The following is a 19,330-nucleotide window of genomic DNA, read 5'->3' as shown; positions in this document are numbered from 1 at the left end:
CAGTGAAACTAATTGAGTGAGTATCTAAATTTTTGTATAGAATAATTAGTTAAGTATTACTGTCTAACATAAAAAAAAACCAGTTCGATCAGTTGATATAATTCACAGAGTTTTGAATGTTTTGATCGCAAGGTGAAAATGCATGTCCTTTTTATGTCACACCCGCAACGGGTAGAAATTAATTTTTTAAAAAATAAATAAAATATCAATCAACTTGCAAATTGGCATCAATGTACCTGCAAGTAATCTTTATTGAAAAATATAAAAATTGAAACCTATACTCTAAAATATTTTTGCTGATGACTAATTTAGTTAGTGTAAATGTCACACCCGCAACTTTGGATTGGGCGTAAAACCTTGTTGTCCCACTGTTCAAGTGGTTTCTGTTTTTTGCTCACTGCATAAAGTAGTAGACCGGAATTTTGTATTCAAGTTTATGAAAAAACCGGGCAATATAATGAAAAAGCATCATGTGAATGTTTGAATATTTGTAAAGAGTTTTTTTTTTTTTTCCCCACTATTCGTGTTTTTTTCTCTGTATTCGTCTTTTCTTCATGAACCCATGTTCTTTTTTCCTTTCTTTCTCTTCTTTTTTTTTTTAATGCTGTCCGCTCTCTTGTGTATTTTGACGTGTGGTTTGATTTGGAGAGTGAATCAAGAACCTACCTTTAAATGCCTCGTAAAGTGTCCACAGTTTTATGGATATGGAAAAATTGATAAGAAATTAAATATAATTTCTCAAATCAGAAAAAAACCTTTTTGTTTTCAATTATTACTTTTCTCAGCACTTTACTCAATCGTAAATATGTATAAAGCCGTATGCATGTTTAGAACGTATGCAATACCTAGTGAGTAGTAAATCAAACATATTTACCCCTACAATGCAGTCAGTGATACTGAATAAGCAGACGAGAAATTAAATAGCCTCATCGTGGATAAGGTCCATCAGGGGCGAATCCAGAAATCTTCGTAAGGGAGGGCAGATTCAGAAATGTTTGTATGTCACGGTTAAGTTTCAAGGCAAACACAACACACACGACAATGTGGTTTGAGGTGGAAGAGTGCCTTGAAAAAACGTTATTCTTATTAGAGATGATAGTTCTTTTGAAAAAAAAAAAAAAAAAACCCTCAAAATAGCACTAGCCCAGTGAACGAACCCAGTCTATCCTTTGGATAATGGCGCGATGAGAAGAAATACTGTACAGAACCAAGCCAAAAAAGGGTTAACATTGATTGCATGTACTACTTTTTCGGATGTAAAAAAATGTAAAAAGTTTAGTAAAAATCATAATAAAATTCCTGTTACGGGGGGGGGGGGGGGCGTCAGCCGACCCTTTGACCTACCCCTGAATCCGTGCTTGAGGTCCATTAATCTGTTGACAAATACATTGCAGAAGTTCGGGAAAGGGGGAGGAAAAGTATTTTTCCACTCGTGAACGTCCATTAATACCTAATATATTGCTCGTTTAGGATATAATAAACAGCTCAATCCATGAATTTTCAAAAGTTGTTTTATTTCATAACTTGTTATTTTGGGTACGATCGGAAACATGGATTGGTCACTAATTCGCCACCGCGGACGACATTTACCCACGCTCGGAAACGCTGCAGTCGCTCTCTGGCGGTCGACTCGGTCGCAACCTGTCGCACCGCCGCGCCGCACAGTGCGGCGCTCTTACGGTCGAAGTGGACAAAGGTCGTTCTTGACGGGATTTTTTAATAATATATTATTATAGCATAGTTTAAGTGTATTTCCTCTATTTTTCTCTTAATAAGTTCTAAACAAAGGGGAAATATAAATTTTTTCAGCATTTTTATTTAAAAAAAATTGTGATTAGAAAATGTTAAGTTTTTGGAGAAGCACTCAGGACTATCAATTTAAAGCAGGAAATATTTGTATATTTATGATGTTTGACTGTTATTAAATCAAAATATTTCAGAAACTCAGAATGTTTTGGGTCAACATTGAAAAATATTTATTCACCTTCTTTGATGCGTTCCATACTAATTGGAATATTAAAAAAAATTATAAGATTTGCCGTTGTGTCCTCAACACGACAGAAGAGCCAACTGAGTTAAACTTGTTTCATTGGTAGAGAAATGCGACCTGCCACTTGTTTAATCATGATTTCTACCCTTTGTTTTTCTGATATCGGATTAAAAGCTGAAATTTAATTTCACTGAGGTCGCTATGAAAGAATTAATAAAATAACAGACTTTGTAAAAAAAAAATTGCATTTCCACTTTTGTCCATAGGCATACGGATTATATACGATCGCATACGGATTAACCACGCGGTGTAATCGGTGGATTATTTCCTAACGCAGCCTTTTTGGTGGATACTATTAGGGGTGGATCCAGAAATTTTTAAAACGGGGGTCAAGTTTCAATGGCCAGCGTATTATACCTCCTACGTAAAAACCTATCTGTTAAGCATGGGTGCCCATCCCCCCAAGGGTGCAAGGTTTGAGGTGGAAGAGTGCTCTGAAAAAAAAAAAATGTAAGCTCATTAAAGGTGATTGTTTTTATGAAAATTAGCAAAAAGTTCGAAATGGCAATAGCTAGTAAACGAACTCAGTAAATATTTTGAATTATGACGAGCTGATAAAAAACTTCCTTGCAGAACGAAACAAAAAAAAAAAAAAAAAAGAGGTTTACATTGATTCCATGTACTATTTTTTCGAATCTAAAAATTTGAAGTTTGATAGCAGTCAAAACAACTTCTTGTCACAGGGGGGTTCAGCTGACAATTTGACCCTCCCCTGAATCCGCCCTCGGATACTATCACGCTTCAAAGCGATTTCGATCGCATACAGCTCAACCTTCTTGGATAAACAGCTCAATCCGTGATTCTTTTTTGTGTCTGCTGTAAAATTTTGAAAAGTAGATTGAGCTGGTTTTGATACTAAATGCTTCATCTACAAATGTATGGCATCAAGTCTTTGTTGTTCATTTAGTGAAAGCCCTAGAAATTACTGAGTAATTATGATGATTCTTTGAATTATCTTTATGTGTAGAAAATGTTTTTTTTTTTTTGATAAAAGTTTAGCTGTTAAGAAGTTGTAAGCTACTTATAATCTAACATTTCTTTGGTTTACCTGTTTTTTCTCTTCATTTCAGCTGAATGGTTATTGCCTCAGCTCTGGGTGAATATAGATATAGATAGCAAACAATGAGAAGCAATCAACTGAAGGTGTTCTATACTATGAGCACGCTGCAAGATGAGTAACAATTTTCATTTCAATTCAGGTATGCATTTTTTTTTTAAATTTAAGCTTGAAATATCTAACACATGAAGTATCAAAGTCTTGGGTCTTGGGTGATGCTAGGTAACACTATTTCATTGCTGAATTAAAGTAACTAATTAACCACAATATTTTAATGTTCATCATTTCATTGAGTTCTTTCAAATTTTAAAATCACTTTGTAGGTGAAAAATTACACAAGAATATTTCTGTGTAGTTTATATGTATCACAGTATTATAGATAATTATTTTCTAATTATTTTCAATAACTTATTCAGTATTTATTGTAATAAATTTTGAAGCTAGTATGCCATGACTTACAGTTTGTCTGACATACATGTATATCAGACTTCTTCTGAACACAAATAAATTCAACGGAGGAGTCTGTACGCCCTAAGTGTTTTTGAGGATTTAGTCGAATGCGTTAGATAAACATAGAGGAGATACCTTACATTAAGTATAGTACCTACACCAAATATTGGCCTTTTTTATTGGTGGATGTGTCTAGGACAGCCTGTTAGATTAGTAAAAAAAATTATAATCAGATTTATGGAAGTGCGTCAGACTAAGATCGGATGGGTTAATTGCAAGCTAAAGAGTGTACATTCAAAAAATCTGATGATTTGAGAGTAACGCACAAGGGTTACTAAGTTGCGGAAAAAAAAAACTTTGTCTGGACATTCTGGAGTGCGGTTGATTTTTTTTCTCCTTTCATCATCATGACTAGTTCGACAGCCCGTTGTAGGCCTTGGCCTTCTTTAGGAGATACCGCCAGGCTGCCCTCCTCTTTGCTGTTGATCTCCAGTTTTTTATTTTATTGATATCAGAATCAGTATCCACACAGTCGACCCATCTCTTTTTTGGTCTACCCGTTTTTCACTGTCCAAAAGGGACTGCATTGAGGCCATTCACAGCAGCTCTATCGTTTTCCATTCTCAAAAGATGACCAGCCCATCTCATTCTGTTTAGTTTGGTAAATTTCAAAATATCAATATCTCTAAAAAGTTTATAAAGTTCAAAAATGTATCTCCACTGCCAATTTTGATGCCACCAAAAATGGTTCATTGCACTTTCCTTTCAAAGATTGCCAACATTTTCTCTTCCTTTGCTGTTGATGACCATGTTTCAGAAGCATATGTTAAAACTGGTCTTATTAGAGTGTTGTAAAGTAAAAGTTTAGTACATCTTTTAATTTGGTGTGATTTCAAGACCAAAAGGGCAGAGATTGGCAGCAAAAATTCTCTTTCTGATCCCAGGGTTGATTTCATTTTGATATTCTGTCTCAGAGCCCAGGTATGTAAACTTTTTAACACTTTCGAATCTATGATGTCCTATGTCAAATGAAACATTGGGATAATCTCTATTTCCACAAAACATATAACTGCTTTTTTTTAAAGTAAATATTACAAGAGTCGCAAAAAACATATAATTTGCCGATTTTGACATGACGAACTACCAAAAATTGACTACGAAGATTGGTAGTAGGGGAGTCCAATGTGTTTTTGGAGATTTACTCAAATGCATTGGATAAACACGGGGGATACCTTACATCCTGTCGAGCACCTACACCAAATGTAAGCCCTACTTGTTGGTAGATGCTTCTAGGACAGCCCGTCAGATTAATAAAAAAAATTGATCATCAGATTTATTGAAGCGCGTCAGATTAAGATAAGATGGGTTAATTACAAGCTTACGAGTGTACATTTAAAAAGTTTGAGGATATGAGCAAGGGTGTGGAAGGGTTGCAAAAAAAAAAAAAAAAAAATCATTTATAAAAGATAAGAATAAACACGTCAAATTTACAATATATTATTTTTTATGGTCTCAGAAAAATTTAACTTTGTTTAGTATCACTAGTACTTTCAAAGTGCTTTTGACTGAAAATAACCAACAAAGAAATTAATATTTATTTTTTGAAAGTTTTTACATTTAATAGAAAGTTTTCAGATCATCAGATGAATAGAGTTGGTGTAAGTTAGTACAGACACAAACACCACACATTTGGACAGGATTGTTTTATAAATTGATTTAAACGTATCCACTTTATTAATAAAAAATGCTCAATTGGAAAATAACTTATGGTATATCATTTTATAGTTAAATCCAGCATACCGGATGATCCTATCAGAAAGAGATTTTGTTTAAAAAAAAGTTTACTAATTAATAAAAGTATTAGTTGACTCTTTTCTCTTTGTCTTTCTAACGTCTGGCAATAGTAGAATATCTTAAATAATTGAAATTAAATTGAACTAATATGAAGCAAATGTCAAAATGAACTTAAATGTTAACATTCAATAAACATGTATTCAAATAAGAGCTTTTATTACATGAATAAGTACAGATCTTGTGCATGCATCACAAATACAAATGAAATGATCTAACTTCCCATGAATATTTTGTACACTGCTTAAATTTAATGATTTGGAAGGTACAATAAAACAGTCGTGGACTGGAAACAAAAATGAAGGACAAGATCAAATCAAAAAAGTTTTGCCTTAAAACATATGAACTATATATATATATATATATATATATATATATATATATATATATATATATATATATATATATATATATATATATATATATATATATATATAATTATGGAATTATTAAAGATTAATTTTTACTATGTAACAAATATAGTTATTTAATGATTTTTGATTTTGAATTATCAACTACAAGGTTAATTTATCAACATTATTACACTATTTGAAACACCAACAAATTTTAAATATAAATTCTTTAAAATTTATTCTCATCATAACTTAAATATTGCCATTAAAATACACATTTAACACACATTCTCTTGATAAACATACCAAACTTTTGATAACTTCAAACAGTTGCACTTTTATTATCACAGAATTCAATAGGCATTCAGTAACAAACACTCAACTGGACCTCAATTCTTCACTGAGCATTATTTTCTTGAATTTATACATGTTAATTAAAATGAAACAAAATATATAAATTATTATTCAACTTCAAATTTTAATATACAATTTTAAAACTTTTAGAAAGTATAAACAATAAATAAATCAATATAAATAAAAACTTGATTTTAAAGAAATGAAAAGCAAAATGCAAGCCTTATATTGTCATTTATGTTCATAGTACATCATAACCAACATATAATATAAATTCATATTTGAACGTATGCTTTTTAATAAAAATTCTTTGAAAACAACTTGCAATTGAATGAAATCTAAAATATTTATCTTGACTTGCTAATTCAAATATTGCTATCGACTACAATTACTTTACTAATAAACAGTTTTTTTTTAATGACTTGTTTTCATCAGCAATGTGGGTAAAAAGTAAAACTTGAACCACAGAAGCTATGAATGAGCAGATCAATGTTTTACAGAAAGAAAAAATACACATGTTTCTGGATTATAGTCAAACCGCGTTAACATGAACTCGCTTAATGTGCATTTTCGCTTAGTGCAAAATAAATGCCATTCCCTGTCAGATAAAGCTACAAATTAGTGTTAAATCAATCGCTTAACACAAAGAGGATTTAGACGAAATCCCGCATAAGACAAAGAAGGAAGAAAAAGGAAAAATTCCCATACTTTTACATGAAATTACTTTCGAAAGATCTGCACTTGAATGCAAGCGACATGGATGGCAGCGAGAAAATTCCTCTTCTTGCTTAGGAAAATTGGGAAAACCACATTGTTCAAGAAAGTACGAACTTTAGCTGTAGATTATGCTTAGTAAAAAAGCTTGAATAAACAGTGAAATCGATGAGTGGCTGACAAACCTAAATGTAAAATTTCATAGCGAAAAAAAAAAAGAAAAAGTCTAATTCTGGACACTTTTTCCGCCCATGTAGAGGTTTAAGGAAAATTAAAGGAGCAGGAAAAGTTTTTGAGCTGTGTTATAGCTGGGGGAAAAGGTCAGTATAAACAGAATCACAATTTAAAATTATATAATGAATTTTCAAATGATAATTTTAATAAATAAACTAACTATTTTTAATATAAAGCAATAGCATTGATTACACTCGAACACAAATGAAAAATACTAGGCTGTCAAATTGGTATAAATGATCTAGCAGATCAAAAGAAAATAATGCTCAAAACAGTAAAACTCTAAATTCTATCCAATAACAAACTATAAACATGTCCTTTTGTATATGAAAATACTCTTCAAAACATCGCATATCAAATATCTTTTGAATATCCAACTATACATACATATTCTGATTGCACAGTAAAACATATCCTTCATATATAAATACAAAATACAGTATAATTTTTTTCAAAAAAAAAAAAAAAAAAAAAGTAATGGTCCTATGCATGGACAAATAAATAAATTAGTTCTATCTAGTATATTGCAGTAATAAGCATATAAAAAAAAGTCATTCTGAAACTACTATTAATCATTTTAAACATAATGCTAAATTAAAACCTATGAAATGCAGCGACAGATTATGAAATATAAAATTAAGGCACATCTTCAAAACTCAAAAGCATAAACACTGCTTATTTCTAAATTCATCATACATCTATTGATTATTAAACAATAGCGAAATCAATGATATAAAAATAGCACCTTCAAGGTTCATCTTTACAAATGAAAATTTTATCAGATGGCTTAAGATGGGAATATATAATTATTTTTATCAAATTTAAAATAAAGTTACATACTCACTCATGAAATTAGTTAGGATGTTAAAAAAAAAGTAAATATAAAACTAAAATGCATGTGAATATTTAACTTTCAGAAAAAAATATTTTATATGTACATATTTGAATTGTTTTTCTTTCTTTTTTTTTTTTAATTTTTAGAATAGATTTTTTGAATAGGACGTTTACTAAAAACTATGCAATTTCTTCAAGTAAAATTACACCTCCTTTGTTAGAATGTACATTCAGTTTTGATTAAATAAATTATGTAACAACTTTCACTTGTAACAGTTTAACTGTAAAATTTATCAGTATGTTTCTAATTTTGGTAACTCCATACACTCATGAAATTTTCAATTCATAAAATAAAATTTTAACAAATATAAACAATGAAATTTAAAAAGCTTTTCCTATTTAACCATTAATAATCATCACTTAAGAATATATCTCATGACGATTAAAAATACTCTAGTCGTAATCTGCACTATATATCACAAACTGTCACTGCAGCAACTTTTTTGGTTAAGGTTAAATACATAACAATAGAATTTTCATGTCAGATAAATCCACATTATTACAAAAACACAATATGTCAAAGCTTTATAATTTATTTATCTACCTTCCCAAAGACTTGGGGTATAGTGTTCTGTTACAATTACATGCTTAAATAATTCATTTGAAACACTTGAAATAAAAAATGAAAGTCAAATTTAAAAGGAATGCCATAACAAAATTCAATATACACATTTTGCTATACAAGCAATTTTCAGGTACATTCATTTCAGGTGTTCAAAGAAATTATATGCATTTGTGGAATCCTTACAAGTCATATATACAATTGTGTTCACACTTTCAGCTGATAATAATAAACATTTAAGGTAATAACATTTCTTGGTCAAAAAGAGTGACCATACTCACATTATAGCAACGTGTGTGAGGCAAGTAATTAGCTTTAAAAGCAATTAAATGCAACTACTTCACACCAAAAGTCAAACTTTTAACATACACTTCATTAGCCCATTTTAATTTTCTTCAAAAATGTTTCCTGTTACTATGAAATTTCATGTTTTCTTATCATAAATCTTAGTTTTTTTTTTTATTATTTTTTGCCGTCACTGTTTGAAAACAATGTGTTAATAGTACAAACACTCATAGGGAATTTCTTTAGGTTTTGTAAAGCACTAATATTGTTAAATAGTCCATCAAGTTTTGTACTTAAAAAGGGAAAAGAGTATGCATAAATTATTTTTGATACTGTGCCACAAAATAACAATGGCAGTAAGTGGCTTAAGATGGATGCATACAATCATGCTGTTTCAATAATGTTGATATTGAATTGAACTACACTTAGTATACTTGTAAGAAAGTGTTGTGTTACTTGATTTTAAAAACTTAAAAGTTATATTCACATCCTGCTTTAACTTCAACCACTATAGAGAAGAGCAGTACCAATAATTATTATTGTGCTACTGTTAATAATTATTACTTTTAATAAAATTAAGTTCAAGTAAAGTTTTAAAAATAAAAATAGCTTTCTTTCTAAAAAATTGATAGAAAGATGATTACACTTTAAAAACTGTCTTATGACTGATAAAAAATACTACATCAATGTTTAAAAGATACATTTCACAGACATAAACAGTTGTAAATGTAGCGAAAAGTTCAAGAATAACAGCTTAAATAGTATAAAAATGTAACATAAAAGAGTACACTCAGAATTACTATTGAATGCAAATCTGGCAGTGTATTGAAATTCTCCACTGTTGGGTTTTTGGCAAAAAATTGTAAGATACATGTACATATGCATGCATGTATATTCATTTTCGAACTAAGATCAAAGATTACAAATAGATAAATTAAGTGCTCACAAAATAATTAATCATGCTACACACATCTGATGTACATAATTTTAAACATTCAGCTTTGGGACTGCTTGGGTAATCTGTAAATTATTGCATGAAAGTTTCATGTAATAATTTACAGATTACATGATTGTATCTTAGTAGCAAGCACCTCTACTTTTTGATTTTCTTTATAATGTATTAATCTTTCATTGTTGCATCCCTGTATTGAAAAAAATATTGTTAATTAATTTTGAAAGTCAAATGTGACCAATATTTTAATTGAATGAATTTGTATAAATAAGTGTAGTTTCTTTTCATTTTGAAACATGTGTATTTCAAATGTATTGAATGAAAAACTATAGCTTGATAAAATTTTTAATTAAAAAGAGCATAATTACTATGAAGGTCTTAGTACTTTTTGTTAATATAGTCAATAAGTTAAAAAAATTCCTCACATTATTATTGATCTATTTCTGACTTAGTTTTGAGACCTCATGGGGTTTAATAGAAAACTTTCAACATTTTTACTTTTATTGCATAAAAAATTTCTTTAGAGAAATATACCAGGTTGCACTAATAAATGCAGTTTTGGTTTCAGCATTAAATGATTATTTGTCAGAGGCTAATGCCACAACATTATCAAAACCAGCGAACAATAAATGCACCGAACAAAATACTTGATTTAATGCTGCAGACTAAACTTTGAAGTTATGTAAATAGATGATATGAGTGTCTTTTTTTTTAAGAGAGCAGAATTTTTTTTTCACAATAGTTAATTTGATATATTTAGGGCATGCTTTACACTGAATTTATAATTATTAACCTACTCTTACAATCTAGCGCATTTGTATATAATTCAATGCTTAAGATTTTTTTCTTTTTTTAAACTTCCCTATTTTAAACTCAAAATGCATCATATATGACTAGTATTCATAAATACGCACATGAAATCATAAATGAAACTAACATCAAGTGTGGAAAATGAAGTATGAAAAAAAAATCTGTATAACAGGTGTATTCAGGGAACACTTTTCTTCTTTTTCAATAAATATCATACTGAACGCATTTGATTTTAAATTCATTTTAAAATATGGTGAAATTAAATTTATTCAGTATTTGAGGCAAATTCATTTGTAACAGCCATTAACTTATCTCATTAATAGTCTGTTAAGAAAATCATGGTAAGAATATGCAAAATTAACTAACATGACATTAGTGCTATTTTAAGTTGATATATATATATATACTATATTTTGTAATAATAATTATAAGTATTCTTTTTAAATTTCAATTATTTTTTAGGTAGCTGAAGGTAGAAGATATGATGGGCTATAAAAGTATGAAATAATGAAGATTTTTTTTTAATGACAGGTTAGTTTTATGTAATTTCCTTTTATTAATTGTTTTTCCTTTCTCACTTTATATGAACTAATTAACCAGGGATTTAATTTCTTACCATATAAAAACACTGCAGATGAAAAAAACAAGCACAATCACTAGAATAGAAGAAGATATAAAATTTTTAATTCCACCAAGACTTCAAAATCCTTACTAGCAAAATTTTACTTATATTTCAAACTGCTATCACTTGTATCACTACTTTTGTAAATGACATGCGACAAATAATGATTTAGTCATTGATTGTATTAGGAGCACAAAAATGTCAAATGCCTTATAGACTGATAACAAACAAAAAATTAAAAAATGTCATAGATGATATTAAAAATACACAAATGATAATTATCAAACACAAAATTGGTGCAATAAGAAAAATAAATAATATGAGATTCTGAGCCTTATAGAGAAACACAAATCTATGACATAAAAATTGTATAAATTATGAATTTTTCTAAATAGAGCAACCTTCTGTCAATTTTGAGAAAAAATCGATGCATAAGTTCAATCGTAGCTCGAACGATTCATGAACATTTCATCCCATTTAGAACTGAAACCAATACAGAGAATAATAGTCCATTCACAATCTTTAAATCAAAATGTATAATACATATTTTGATTATGCAAATATTCATAAAATTGGAGAATTCAAGTATTCATATATCAGCTTTTTAAAAAAATCATTAAGTATTTTGATAAAAATATGCAAGCTCTTACTTTTGATAGCTATCATAAATGTGAAAGATTCATTGATATATTTGCTTAACTTTACATAATAGAAGTCTTTTAGTTTTGATTTATTCTGTTAGAAGAAATATTTATTTATATTATAATGATAGTTATATCAATGATTATCTAACACATTTTAGAGCTGACACTATCCATCACCTTCTAATATTCATAAGGTTGATAACTTTTTAGAATTTTAATGCGTTATACGCAAGCCATTCTAATAAAAATCATAAAAAACCTACACAGATGCTTTTAATTAAACATTTTAAATGTAAAAATAATTCATAACTAGTAAATCCACCCTTTTTTTGATTGAAAAGGACCCAACTATCTAATACTTAAACTGAAAACAAATATATAAGGATATAAAAATGGATCTATCTGTAAGTGTTTCAGTTAAAGATTCAAAAAAAAAAAAAAATATCCCTATAAATTAATACTTTACAAACATGATTTATGCTAAACTTCTCTCATTACAATGGTTTTGATTTAGACTTGAGAACACATAAGCCACCAAAATATCATTAACTTATTAAAAAGCTGCACCCAATAAACAGCACAATCATGGTTCAACAGGAGTCTCTAGCATAGACATTAGGAAATTATCAATAGGAGTGTCTCCAATAAGTTTGAAAAAGAACAAATGCTCCAAACACTTAAGTCCAATGCTCCGTAAGGCAGGCAAGCGAAGTAATAGCTTAGCAAAACGTCCAGGTTGATCTGGATATGTTTGCTTACAGTAATCTTCCAATGATGCATACACTTTTTCTCTCAAATTTTCAATCTGTTGTGCACATTTCAGGCCTTTAACTTCTGAAAAAAGAGTTACATTTCAATGAAATACATATAACTCAGCATATAACATTTGACTTTATACCTCAATGTTCCAATAGTTAATTTTATAATGAGCAAATAATATGGGAGAATGATATCACAAAGCATAAATGGGCATTGAGACAACCTCTACTCTTTCAGCCTACTCTCTCAGTTGTATGTGATGTACATAACCTGTATATATTAAACATAAATGTAGCACAGGTTATATAATGCAATATAGGCTACATAATAATAGATCTCCAATTTTAGACACAATGTAAGCACACAGAGGGGTCAACAGAACTTAATTTGCATGGGAGCTCATGGGAGCCAAGCATCTGTATTTTTTTTTTTTTTAATTGGGAATTTTATCATACTTAGAGGAATTCAGGCTATTTATACAATAGAGCCTCCTCACTTTTTTTTTTGTTAGGAATTAAGCCCTGGTTGCTAACTTTAAAGCAAAAATTCAGATATTTTGGGCAACCAAAAATCTTCTTAATCTTTTCAATCCAGCATAAAGCAAGACTGTTGATGATTTAAATTGCAATTACTGAAATTGTTTTTGTGTCAGTATAATTATACACAAATGGAGTAGTTAAGAGAGTTTTTTTTCCCACTTCATATATAACACTGTATTCTACTTATAAAGTTATATATCTCGAAAACGTATTACAAGCCACAATTAGACACAAAGGTGCTTTAGATTTCAGTCTTTTTCTCAAGCACTGATTGCCATTCTCTAAACACATTTTAGCTGGAAGACTGCAAGTTTTAAATTTCCATATCAATTTCTTTCATTTTCTCTTCTGATTCTCCCTTTTTCCTTTTTTAAGTAACTTATATTTACTCAGACATTAGATTCAAGTTTAAATACAGAAAAAAAAGTCTGCAAATTACGTACAAATGTATTACAGTCACATCAAAATAACACAAACCCGCTTAACGTATAATAAATCTATTCCCTGTCAGATAAAGCTAAAAATTAGTGCTATATCAATCATTCCAGATGAAGATGATCTGGACAAAATCTCACTTAAGATGATAAACAAATTTTTAATAACTAAAAAAAAAGGAAAACCCCCATTCTTATTATGAAATTTACCGACTAACTTAGGGAATTAGGTTTAAAGGCCTGTTCTTGGAGGCTAAATGGTGGTTCCTATCGTCATATTTGTGTCAGTATTAATTCAATTATTGAAATGAAAGATAAAAAATTTTTGGTCATGGAGGGTTTAAAAGAACAGAGGAAACTGAGGAAGAGGTATATGAAAAAATAACTTATTCAGTCCTCAAAAAGACTGTTAAAAGAGATACTGCAGGTACCTTTTTTGGAAAATAATGTAAAAAAAACATAACTGCCTTAATGTTGGATCTAATGACAGATGATGGTATAGTTCTGGATGTCCAAATGGAAAATATAAGTGAAATCAAAACAAAAGAGGAATATGCTAATCTTGAAGCCCAAAATTTAATCACTGTAAAGGTCATTCTTCAAAAAGTGTTGCTTTTCAGTCACATGAATTTTACAGTAAAAACTTGAAGGAGCAATTCATTTAACAATGATTTTTAACTTCATCAAAAATATATCTATTTAAACCTGCTAGAAATTTTTTAACAATAATTTTTATTTTAGTATAGCTTTGGTTCACAACATGTGAATTCTCACCTCTGGCATGTCACACACCTTGTGTGACTGTTTATGTTGCTTAATAACTTGTTTAATTAGAAGTATATACTTATTTATGTATTATTCCTTTCACAAGTGTCTCAAATACTAATTGTTTAAGTATATTTAATTTTTTAATATTGTGTTTTAGTTCGTTTTAGAAGGACAAGGAGTCATGTCACACAATAAATTCTCACCTCCATTACCTAAACACAAATCCTCATTAACACATGGCAGTAATGTCATCAAATTTTATTTTCCATTATACAAGGAGCCCCCTTGTTTATTTTCAGCCATAGTTGAAGTTGTGAGATTTTTGTCGAATAACAAGAAGATAGATTTTGCTTTAAAAACTTAGTGTGGTTATTCTAACTTCTAACCTCCTTGAACTTGAATTTCAGGGATGTAAATTAAAGTAAAAAAAGAAGTGAACATGTTTTCATATGCTTAACATGTGCAGATTCTGGCAACAAAGAAGAAAAAAAATTCCATGAAAAATGCATCTATTAGGCCTATATTAATGGAAAGATACTCACCTCCGTGACAGACCTTATCAATGTCATTATTCTCAGGTGAAAATAACTGATGCAGGGGAAATACATCAATAATAGGCATTCTACCAAAATTATGAAATGGCAGTATATCTATCCTCAAATTTACTAAATACAATTTTTTAACATACATTTGAAATTACTAATTAAGCCATACTTTAATTAAGAGAGCTTAATATTATATTCCTACTAATCATTAAAATAGCCGATAGTTTACACAATTAACAAAACTACTACTTTGATATTAAATTGTCCTCGATTTTTAAGCATTAAAAGTTTTTTTTTTTTTCAGTGAACAAGACATTTTCTTTCTTCTTTTTTTTTTATGAGTAAAATAATTGGAACTTAGCGGGGGCCATTGTTTGTGGTTACTTCTAGTAGGTAACACTTTCATGTAAAAAATCATTCATGAAAAAAAAAGAAAGAAAACAAAAGGTTTCGAAATTGAAAAATATTCGAGTTCAAAAGTTAAGTTTTCTGGACAATGATCCGTAAACGAAGCATGGGCAGCATTGCAACCATTCTTAATGCAGCAGGAGAATGCCTTTTGAGTGTTAAATTGTTTAGATAAGGTAGATACTTTTGTAAAAGGATGTTATTTCAAAAAATTGAAACAAAAATCTATAGACAGTTTTTTTTAAAGGAATGTCTACAAGAAAAAAATTTCATTCTTCGGTTCTGATAAAATTTCTTTAATACTATATTATTTGACTTTATACAAGCTTTAAATTTTTTTTCTGTGAATTTCTGTATACATGTACTTTTATTCCTATATTTTCAGATACCCAAGAACAAAAGAAAAAAGAAAAGACTGTTTACTTGAACTGTGTTCAATCAGAAACCAGTTAACACAAAAACTTTTGGCATCCCCATCAAGTAACAGGTAAGACCTTACTTCCTTAAAATTTATTATTCACCCAAAAGTAATCAACTATAGGAATTAAAATCTATAAATCTATGCTAATATTATAAAGAGAGAGAGAGTGGATTTTTCAATGTTTATATGTTCAAGGTAATCTCCGGAACTACTGCAACGATTTGAAAAACTATTTTGCTATATGAAATGTGCATTCTTACTGAATGAAATAGGCTATAATTTATGCATATATGTATTCATACTATTTTTTTGAACCAATAGTTAGTACGAAACAGAAAATGGTAGCGAAGACAATTTTGTTCATATATATGTAAAAACAAAGCCTGATTGCTTTGCATCCATAATGACAAAATGATTAATGGTTTGCTTCAAACTAAATGCTGAGGGATGGGAACACAGGAAAGAAAAAATATCGCGATGCCAGCTTGAGAAACACCAAAAGCTTCACATGCATTTGAGGCTGCAGAAGATGGTGTATGTAGCATTCTATTAGTCTAGATCATTAAAGACCATTTAGAGTCACAGAATGTTTAAGATTCAAATTTAATTAAATGAAGAATGCTTAGTTTCGTTTCGAACAAATTAATTTTTTAGTTCAAGTAATGCAGATAGACTTTAATAATCCGTGTTTGTAAAAGTTTTTGCATGCATTTAGAGATATCGTTTAAGGTCTTTGATTCATAGTAAAATTGGAATGAGAAACATCTGCTAATGAATTCAGTTAAGTTCATTTTGTTCAGAAAATTATCAACTGAAAGAGTAATTGCACACAATTACCGTACTTTCAAAGTTAAGAGTTATAACAGCAATGAACAAAAACCTTTATTGGATGATGAAGAATTTGACAAAGAGGAAAAAATAAAAATAAAAAATATTTGCAGAACTATTCTTCATGATGACCATATTATAGCTTTTAAAAACGATATAATAAACTAATATAGGTGACAAATATCCTATCAGAATGAAATTGACAAAAAAAGGAATTTATATTTATCCATCAATGGATTTATAACAATTGAATATGCAACCCAATAAGATGCTTCCATGATTTTTTTAAAATAGTTTTTACACAATGAAATATTTTCAGACATGGGACTCTTAAGTGAGAGTTCAATAATCTGGTTTTATACTAGAAAATAAGTGAACCAATTGTAAAACAAACCACTAGAAGAAAAATATATTTTTTGATGATTTGAAAAATATTTAAGGGGGGAAATACCCCCATTAGCTTCCCATCTTGTTACAAATGTTCATGTTTTTGAACTTTCCAAACATCCCTAGTTGCTCAGAAGAATGCTAGCAATTAATGTAAAGCTTCCTCCTATTCCAAATAATGGCTATAAAACTGCAGAAAGAGTTTTAAAAAAATGGGGGGGGGGGGGAGCTATCTCCGAAAAGTGATATATGATAGGGGAAGACAGTGGTAATAATTATCACAGGGGGTCATTTTACACAAGAATCAGCATGAATGGTCACAGAAACATTTAAGAAGTTTTTTTTTTCCTGCGCAGTGTAATATGTAAATATTTCAGACATGGTACAAACCTGGATTGAAGAGAACAATTGATCTGAGACAACCCAATTCTGTTTTATCCATCTTCATTTCACGCATCTTAGCAACTAACTCTGTAAGAACACGATCAAATATTGTTCCTACTCCAGCACTATGTGCACTATTTCTATGAACTATAAGTCCAGTGACAAGAACAATACCATCTTTCACAGCAATAGATCGATGAGAGAAAGCTGCAATTAATAACTCATTCCAACCTGAAACAAAAGAGACATCAGTATATTAGTAATGTATAAGAAAGAAAATTGAATAACTAAAAAGTCAATGAAAATGTTTCAATGTAAGCTACACTATATCACCAAAAGTATTGGGACATTTTTAAAAAAATCACATTTTTACGGATTTCTCGAGAAATAAGAAACCAATTAAATCTATTATTTCAGAAATGGCATAGGTCCCATTTTGAGCGAAATTGAGTTAGCTGGGGTTTTACCATATTTGTATGTATAGAAATCAACTAGTGTAGAAGGGTAGTCAGTCCTTGTAAAACAAAGCACTTTTTTTAGGGGCTTCATTTTTTGTTTAGTGCAAAAAGGGCATAATACGTCCTGCACTTATGCCCTTTCTGCATTTAACATGAATGAAGGAATAGTAAGACCCAACGTAAATATATGACAAGATCATAGAAAAACTAGACGCTTTGGCATAATGAAGTAAAAAATAACTCCTTTGATCTAGCATTATTACGGTAATGGTAGGAAGATCGTTTAGGAGGGTTAGGGGGGATTCGAAATCACAACCTAGGTAGAGACTACATAACGTAACTGACAACCCACCAAATCCTGAATTAAACACTAATTTAACTATACGCGAAATTAGTCTTTAGAACTAAACCTACTCAGTAACTTTAGGTAGTAGTTTATAGGAGGCCCCGACTTCAAAAGGTTATTAAAAATTAAGAGATTGTATATAATTAGGTATTTAAAATAATTCATCGTATAGTAATTTAAATCAGTGTTTATTTTATAATTCGGTGTTTAGTTTAGTTGATTTTTGTACTAGAATTGTAAAATAAATTTCATTTCTAAGTTTGGGTAGGAAATAGAATGTAAGTGTAATCAGTTATTTTTTGCTTTTTAGTTCCTGGGTATTTTTTGAAGGCTTTTTTGTTTTACTTAAAAGAAATTTATTTTTTGCTTTTTAGTGGTGTAAATAACACGGCGAGCGTCTCGGAGACTTCCGACGACTGTGAAGAAAGGCTTTTTCAAATGCGTAACTATGTAAAAAAAAATGTCTTCATCATTTGTTCAACTTTATCAAAGTTTGCTTTCCGAAAGCAAATGCAGGAGTCACCAAAAAAAAAGAGAAACGCTTTAAGTTTAAATTTGCAAAATTGTAAATTTTAGAATTGTAACATTGTAAATTGAAATTTATGTTTCGCAATACGTGTTACGTAACTCGTAATAAAAGTCGCATGGCCCCACTATAGATGAAGATTAAAAATTCCACTAGAATGAATTTTATGTTTGCTTCAGAGAATCCTTAATTCAAAATTTTCATTATCATTACTCTTAATGATATATATTTTTAGTTTTTTCTTTAACTATAGGTAAAGAAAGTATAAACCTTTGTTTTATGGCCTTTGTTTATCAATGGGTTTTATATTTAATCGTTTGTGAGGGAAATTGCATGAAATTTATTGTTTTACCCTTAACTTTTCCCTAAAGAACAAATAGGGTAAATCAAAGATTTGGAACCTAAGTTAGACCACCCCTAAACAAAACCACCACTAAACAAAAAAAAGCATAAAAACTGGTTCACTAAGTGAGACGGTGTACAAAGTTAATAAAGTACAAATCGATTTAAATGTGAGTATGATATTTGAAGAATTCCCTCAATTTCATCAAACCTGAACTTGATTACCATTAAACCGCTGAGGAAGTGCAGTCGACTCCCGCTACAACGCAATCCGACTTACACAAAACGGCTATAACGCAAGTTTTTCAGGTGCAATGATTTTTAGAGCTAAAGTGAATTTCTCGCTCCCAATA

The 19,330-nt window shown here is 29.7% G+C and overlaps 1 protein-coding gene across 1 annotated transcript in view; it reads right to left on the bottom strand.

Moving 5' to 3' along the window:
* Window positions 1-6,804: 6,804 nt before the first annotated feature.
* LOC129219324 (retinoic acid receptor RXR-alpha-A-like) overlaps window positions 6,805-19,330 on the bottom strand; it is a 64,604-nt gene continuing 52,078 nt past the window's right edge. The window contains exons 6-7 of the mRNA XM_054853676.1: window positions 17,312-17,536; window positions 6,805-12,666 (exon numbers count right to left, since the gene is read on the bottom strand). Of these exons, the coding sequence (XP_054709651.1) occupies window positions 12,416-12,666; window positions 17,312-17,536 (476 nt within the window). The 3' untranslated portion in view covers window positions 6,805-12,415. The remainder of the gene's footprint in view (window positions 12,667-17,311; window positions 17,537-19,330) is intronic.

The sequence above is a fragment of the Uloborus diversus genome, chromosome 3 (genome assembly GCF_026930045.1).
Source record: "Uloborus diversus isolate 005 chromosome 3, Udiv.v.3.1, whole genome shotgun sequence".
Taxonomy (NCBI): Eukaryota; Metazoa; Arthropoda; class Arachnida; order Araneae; family Uloboridae; genus Uloborus; species Uloborus diversus.
This window is presented reverse-complemented; position numbering and strand designations above follow the sequence as displayed.